Raw genomic sequence first — 8,092 nt, forward strand, 5'->3', positions numbered from 1 at the left:
ACAGTAGTCGATTCAGTATTCATCCTGGTGGCAGAAAGATGTATAATGATTTGAAAAGACAGTTTTGGTGGAAACAGATGAAAGCAGATATTGCAGAGTTTGTATCAAAATGTCTGAATTGCCAACAGGTGAAAGCTAAAAGAAAGAAACCAGGAGGTTTGTTACACAGCTTGTCTATTCCTGAATGGAAATGTGATCACATTTCTATGGATTTTGTGACGAAGCTACAGCGATCCTCCCGAGATTGTGATGCGATTTGGGTCGTTATCGACAGATTGACCAAATCAGCATGTTTTATTCCGTACAAGATGACGTACAGATATGACCAGATGGCAGAGATTTATGTCAGAGAAGTGGTCAGATTGCATGGAGTGCCAAAGTCGATTGTATCGGACTGTGATCCTTGGTTTACTTCACACTTCTGGCACAGTCTGCAGCAGGCTCTAGGTACTAAATTGCACTTGAATACCGCATATCGTCCACAGACTGATGGACAGTCAGAGCGGACTATCCAGACATTGGAGGATATGCTTAGAGCTGTAGTGCTAGATTTTGGCACTAGTTGGCAAGATTCTTTACCACTTTGTGAATTTTCTTATAACACCAGCTATCAGACGAGTATAGAGATGGATCCATCTGAAGCATTGTATGGCAAGAAGTGCAGATCCCCTCTTTATTGGGATGATATCTCCAAGGTACCTGAGATTGGGCCTGATATGATCCGAGACATGACAAAAAAAGTGAAGCTGATTCAGAAGAGAATGAAGACAGCTCAAGACAGACAGACCAAATATGCCAATGTTCGTCGTCGACCGTTGGTATTTGAGGCAGGAGACAAGGTATTTCTGAAGATTTCTCCTTTCAGAGGCGTTGTCAGATTTGGCAAGAAAGGGAAGTTGTCTCCACGATATATCGGTCTGTATGAGATTCTCGAGAAGATAGGAGATCGTGCCTATCGACTCGCCTTACCGCCTTCTCTATCTGGAATACATGATGTCTTTCATATATCTTTATTGCGGTTGTATCTTCCTGATGCATCTAATATTCTTCAGCCAGACGAGGCCGAACTTGATGAGACACTGAGTTATTTTGAAAAGCCGATCCAGATTCTCGATTGAAAAGAGACGCAACTCAGAACGAAGACTATTCTGCTTGTGAAAGTTCAGTGGAGTCGTCATGGCATCGAAGAAGCTACTTGAGAGGCTGTGTCAGACATGAGACAGAAATTCCCAGAGTTATTTCACTGATGTGAGTTTCCTATTTAGCTTCTGTTATACATTTCTTATTGTATCTGATTTGATATCTTATTTGATTGCTTGCGATTTCGAGGACGAAATCAGATCTTAGAGGGGGAGAAATGTAATGCCCGAGATTTTATTATTGTAATCTGAAATGATTTATTGATAATTGATGTGATTATAGACGGAAAGGATCAAACCGGGAAAGACAAAAGAAGACTTGAATTTGTGCGAGGACTGAACCCCTCGCGCATATGCGCGACCGAGCAGGGCGCATATGCGCGAGGCAGGCAGAGAACCTCGCGCATATCTTGAATTTGTGCGAGGACTGAACCCCTCGCGCATATGCGCGACAGAGCAGGGCGCATATGCGCGAGGCAGGCAGAGAACCTCGCGCATATGCGCGACAGGATGCGCGCATATACGCGAGCATGGCAGAGAACCTCGCGCATATGCACGAAGAGAGGACGCGCATATGCGCAAGCTGAGGGAATGAAAAATGCCGAGACAGAGTGTCTCGCGCATTTGCGCTGAGGAAGGTCACGCATATGCGCGAGACGTGCAACACAAGGATTAAGTCACTTAGTCCTAGCCATGCAATTTATAAGCAAATCCTCATTCCTTCAAATTCAGTCACAAGCAAAACGAGAGAAGCTTCCGAGAATCTTCAAAGTTCTTTAAAGCGTAAGAATTGAGATTTTAAAAGATCCGTCCGGTAGAATTTTGATCCGAGTTGAATTTCGAGTTCCTCTTGACAAAGGTTTCAACAGGACGTAAGTTTTATTACTTTCTAATATGATTTGAAAATATGATATGGTAGAAATCCTGATATGACTGATATTATCTGTTCCTGAGATTATTGTCATTGTATAATGGTAATCAGATCGAAGAACGGATACCGTATGATTTGTTATCATTTTCAGATTGAATTTGATTGAGATTATACAGATTTGATATCAGATTGTGTTGTTGATCGATTATGAGTTATTGAGATTGATATCTGCTGATATTGTATTGATGGGTATATCGAGATTGTTCCGTTATGCCGTTGAAACAGAATTAGATTGAGTTCTGATTATATCCAGTATTGATTGAGTTGTATATTGATATTGTACTCCTCAATATTGTTATTGCCAGATTGAGTAATGACAGCTTCGAATTCGAGACTTCGACTTCGTCAGATCTACGAAAAGAAATGTATAAATCAATGTTGAACCGGGAAGATACGACTCGAGTTAGATCTGACTTGAGTTTCCCAAAACCACATACTTTATTTTATTGCATTGATGTATGCAATTCATGAGATTAATATGCTTATTCTATTGATTTATAGCAGAGCATGTATAGAGTCATGGGCAGATGTGCCTAGTCTTTGGCAGAGCTGCCAAGACACTGGACTTTTGGTGTATCGATGTTGCTTAGAAGTAGATCGACTTCTATCGCTGAGATTCGATACAGAATGCCAAAGTCTAAGTTCGACTGGGATCCCTAGATTAGGAAAGAGTTGATTCAGAGATTATGAGTCAAGAGATTGTTTTACAGTGTTATATCTATTCATGTCTTTCAGATTATGATACATGTTATTGATATCTGTTCTATGATTTTATATATGTTTATATGATTGCATGTATACGTTGTTTATATTGGGAATATATTTTTCATCGGAGTTATCCGGCTGTTGTTGTGTTTGTATGTATACATGACAACAGGTGAGACATGATCAGGGTTCAGAAGAGGATGAGAGATCAAGATTAGCGTGGAGATCCGGACTTAGAAGTAGAATTGGCTTTCAACACTTGATGTATAGTGGTTGAACCTTAGTTTGAAATAAATGTACTTTGTACAAGACTAATACTTTACTTTTGATGTTTATATCAGACTGATTATCATATGTTCCGCAATTATGCATTTAAAAAAAAAATTAGACACAGATTAATTAATTGATCCTAATGTTGATTAGGTTCGGGTCCCCACATGATGACTCTCCTGGAGCCGGTAAACAAGTCAAAGCACAACCCTAGCTTATAGAGCCTCAGGACTAATGGTGTACAATCATAACCACTGACTTATCCTCTCGATTAATGATAATCACTTCGAAAGTTCGAGGGAGGGTAGTTCGGTATAATCATCATATGACTACCCATCTGCATGTTTGGACATCTCTATGCCCTTACCAAGAAACGCAGTACACAACATCACAGATGCTAGTCTCGAGCTCAAGCGGCCTTTATCTTTATTTTAGGCGGCTGAATCGACTAGGAACGAATTTAGAATATGCGGTGTTTACAAATGAGTTTCAACATCGAATTACGATTCATTTGTATTAAAGTATAATCAAGGACTTTATATATGCTGATTGCATAGATATACAGATAAAGTAAAATGAAACCATTAACAAGTAAATTATATTAAAATAAAGATTGTTTATTACACTTGAGTCAATAAATTCCCTAGTCAACTTTTGGCTTGCAGGACATCTACTCTAACAATCACATGCTAATAAAACGTAATTAGGCACAAAGACTGTTTTATATATACCGATGCGCGCGGAGGAAGCGATGACAGCTGTGCGGCGTCTACAGCAGCAAATACACAACGATTCTGGCAACGGCGCGACTGCATAATCGCATGGGCAAGACCAAAATTCCACCAGCAATAAAAATCGGCAGATGCAGATACGCAACGGTGTAGGTGGCGACCTTCAATCGCAGTGGCGACACGAATTTCCGGGAGAGAACTTTGTTTTTTTTGACTGGATTTTGTAACAAATATGCAGTGGAAATGGCTTATATGATTCAACCAGCAACAAATTGGTTTTTTTTTTTAAACCCATCATTACAAATCATCTACTCGAAATGTAGATTTCAATTTTCAGGTGAATTACAATTTTTATCTAATGTATAACATTCGATTTATTTTCCGAAGTTTAAATGGGCTCAAAACCTATTTTTCCAATTAGTTACACTTAGGCAGATCATAACCGATCAAGTGAATTAGCGAACAAAACAAAAATAAATTGACGTGAATCTATTGGACCTACCTTTCAATCGTGAAATCGGATGAGACATTATATCTGAATCAAAATTTGTTAAAAACTAAGAATAAAAACTTCCAAGTCTGGACCCAATTCCTCATTTCTCGACTTTTTAATATACAAAGTAGAGACATTGAAAAAATATATATATATATACACACGAAGTAAAGGCATGCATAAAATAATTTTTCACAAAAACATAGTCCAAAATGAAATAAAAAAAAATATTTTAACTGAATTTTAAACAAAATAGACATTAATTTGAATGCGGTAGATTTGAAATTTAATTTCTTTGGTAAAAATTGCGTCGGTATTTCCACCTGCTCATTATTGATGAATGCCATGGAAAATAGTACAAAATACCTATCTCCATGTAAATTTTGTCCTTTTTCCATGCTCTTTCTTAAATTCTCGGTACGAGTGCTTTTCCCATGCTTTAAATGTTCTGGGTAGTGGCAGGCAGCTAAATCTCCATTTTATTATATATTTTACGATAATTTGTGTCATATTGGATATTACATTTTTATTAATTATTATATATTAACTAACTATGAAAATTATTTTATATCTCATATGTAATTGTTAATTTTTTTTATATATTTTTCGAAATGTGTTATAAAGAATTATTTGAATGCGTGCAAGAAATATTATATGATCAAATATAACAAAACATTTTGACTGTTAAAAGCTCAAAGAAAAGCTTACATCAAATTTTATTGTCTCTTCAATGCCATTCAACTACTCAACGTTCTTAACTTAATTATATCCAATCAATGAATCGTTCCATCTCTCTAAGTGGGTAATGAAATTATACTTTATAGGAGGGGTGTATTTAAGGAATTTTTGGTATAAATAATAATAATTTTTCATGGATTGGTCGGAAGATATGTCTCACAAAACAATCGTGAGACGATCTAATATGAGTTTTTTATCAGTATATATGAGATTCATTGATAAATGTTCATAGTTAGATGCACATTCGGATAATGCCTCAGGGGTAGCTTGAAATTTCTCCACTTTATTTTTAGGTTAAGTATTTTTTCAAAATTGATGAGTAAGCAAATATAGGAATCCTAATATAACTAATTTTGCAAGAGCAATAATGTATTATTAGAAATAAAAATGTATACTTCTCGGACAAGGATTTTCGAAACTGCATCAAATTCTTAAGAACATATGAGCGATGTGCATTTGCTGAGAGGCTAACAAATTCTCGAAAAAATGGGACATAATTCCCAGCTAGTTTTGGGTTGTATTTGAATTTGAGCAAGTATTCGAAAAAATTTTATGTTGAGATAAATTTGAAATTTATTACATTAATATATCAAAAAATAATTAGTTAAGAATTTAAAATCTATCATAAAATAAATTTATCCAACCACTGGATTAAAAATTTAAAATTCTTATTTCAAATCGATCAATTCGACTATTAAAGAACTTCTGAGCATGGAGACTGCTGATCTGATTCAAGTCGAAAGAGGGAAAACTTGCTGAAAATTAATTCTAATTGCATCGGCATTTTAGTATGAAGAAGTATTTTTACTAGATAAGCCATAACGTCCATATATACCGGATAATATATATATATATATATATATATATAGTTTTGATATCCTGCACACCTACCGTGTACACCTTTGTGAGCACCGATGAGGTATCACTCGCCCATTGGATGCGCAATTTTTCTATATTTCATCACATCCAATGAGTGAATGACACATCCGGTGCTCACAAAGGTGTGCACGGTAGGTGTGCAGGATATCAAAACTGTATATATACACATATATATTTTAGCACTTGTATTCAAGCGAACTTCCACCCTGTATTAGTGTGGATCCACAGTAAATCCTTGGAACCTCTAACTAAAAAAGAAAATAAACACAGAACCACCTGAAAGCACTGTGATTAATTAAAAGTCTTAATAAATGGACAAAACCAGAAAATAAAAAATAATTATTCTGGTATCTCATAATCATCTGGAACATAAAATGTATCTGGATCTTCATCCTGAAGCCAGCCATATTTCTCCATGTAGGGATTATTGAGATTCTTGCGAGGATAAGTGTCAATAAATTCTTTCCAGACAGTCCCTTCATCCAAATCCCGCGCCACTTCCCACAGAGCGCTGTTGCATTTAAATCCAGCTCCAAATGAAATCATGAGAATCTTTTGACACTTTTTGAGCCTTTTCTTGGCATGCATGTAAGCAAGAACGTACCATAGGCTGCTCGCAGACGTGTTACCGAATCGGTGTAAGGTCATCCGAGCCGGCTCCACGTCGTACTCGCTTAGGCCTAGGCTCTGGGCTACTGCATCGATCACCGCCTTCCCGCCGGTGTGTAGGCAGAAATGATCGACCCCTTGTTTGAAATTGATCATTGGTTTCGTGGTGGATCCGGATTTGCTCCACTTTTGGCGGAGTTTTTTAATGAGATGTAGCATCGCAAACCGGAAAAGCTCACGAACCGGCAAGATTTTTGGGGCGATTACCTTTAGGTTGTCGACGAATGCACGAGTGGCCGCCTTGGGGAGATTTTTGTCTAGGTGGAATCCGGCGATTCCTCTGTCATCTTCTTTATGCATGCAGCAATCGTAGGCTTCGTCTTTCGAACCGTGGTGGGTTCTTACCAGACATTTGAGCTTCAACATAGCTTTGTCCTTCAAGGATGCTTTGTTCGTCAAAAGAATGGCGGACCCCCCTACTCGAAATAAGCAATTTGCAAGAATCATAGATTTATCGTTGCCCCTGTACCAACCTAAGCTTAAAGATTCAGATGTCAATACAAGGGCGTGTAGGTTTTTTTGAGTCTTGAACATGTTTTGGACTATGTCAATGGAGATCAAGCTCGCACTGCATCCCATTCCGCTCAAGTTATACACTTTGATATCTTCTCTCATCTTGTACATGTTGATGATTCTCGACGATAATGAAGGCATCGTGGCAAGCATCGATACGTTCACAACCAAGACGTCGATTTCCGAAGGAGAGATGCCAGTACGTTTGAAGAGATTGTCAAGGCAACCCTGGAAGAACTCGTCCATTTCGATGAGACCATCGTTTAGTGTCGGATTTGCCTCCCGTCCGTCGAAAACCATTTGCGGGCCATACGTCTCCTCACCGATCCCGGAGCTAACCATGGCTTTCAAGAGGAACTTGTACTCACTAAGACCAAGGTGTTTGTTCCGACGAATGACCTCACCTGAAAATTTCGTGCTACATTTCCTGTTGTTCATAGGCTTGTGGCATTCATAATCCAATATGTAGCAATTTTGGTGTCTTTTTTCATCGAAAAATTTCCAAAGAATGAAGAATAGAGGTAGGAAAGTGAGCATGTACCATAAAATAAGATAAAGATCCATGTTCCTTGAAGGGTTAACTATGGCGTCCAGTGATTTTTATGGGGAAATAGTTTGATCTGAGATATATAAACGAAACACCGTAAATATATATATATATATATATATCCAAAATTTAATGGGGTTAGCTAAGTTGCACATGTAGAGCACAGTCTTAATAACACTCATATTCTTTCAACTGCCAACCACCCAATCCCTCGTATTATGTTTATATATACATTAGTTTTTTATATATTAAATTATTTTAATATAAACAAGGATGAGTATATATATGTGTGCGCGCGTGTGCGACTTCAAATAATCATACTGCACACAATTAGGAGAATTTTAGAATTGATCATGTAAGTAGTGCCATACATACTTTTGTCCCCCAGCTTACTCAAAATATGTATCAAAAAACAAAAACTACTCAAAATATAAATTTATGCAATGAGCTTCTAGCCCATCTAATCCAAATTTCACA

General features: G+C 37.4%; 1 protein-coding gene across 1 annotated transcript; it reads right to left on the bottom strand.

Moving 5' to 3' along the window:
* Window positions 1-6,149: 6,149 nt before the first annotated feature.
* Window positions 6,150-7,715, bottom strand: LOC142543068 (3-ketoacyl-CoA synthase 12-like). The gene has a single exon (XM_075650070.1). It carries the CDS (start codon window positions 7,630-7,632, stop codon window positions 6,226-6,228), a length of 1,407 nt encoding a protein of 468 aa, XP_075506185.1. The 5' UTR covers window positions 7,633-7,715; the 3' UTR covers window positions 6,150-6,225.
* Between the last annotated feature and the right edge of the window lie 377 nt (window positions 7,716-8,092).

This window comes from Primulina tabacum, chromosome 4 (genome assembly GCF_025594145.1).
Source record: "Primulina tabacum isolate GXHZ01 chromosome 4, ASM2559414v2, whole genome shotgun sequence".
NCBI lineage: Eukaryota > Viridiplantae > Streptophyta > Magnoliopsida > Lamiales > Gesneriaceae > Primulina > Primulina tabacum.

What these genes read in the sequence shown, in the direction of transcription:
- LOC142543068 (XM_075650070.1), bottom strand. Translation starts at nt 7,632, where the DNA reads ATGGATCTTTATCTTATTTTATGGTACATGCTCACTTTCCTACCTCTA.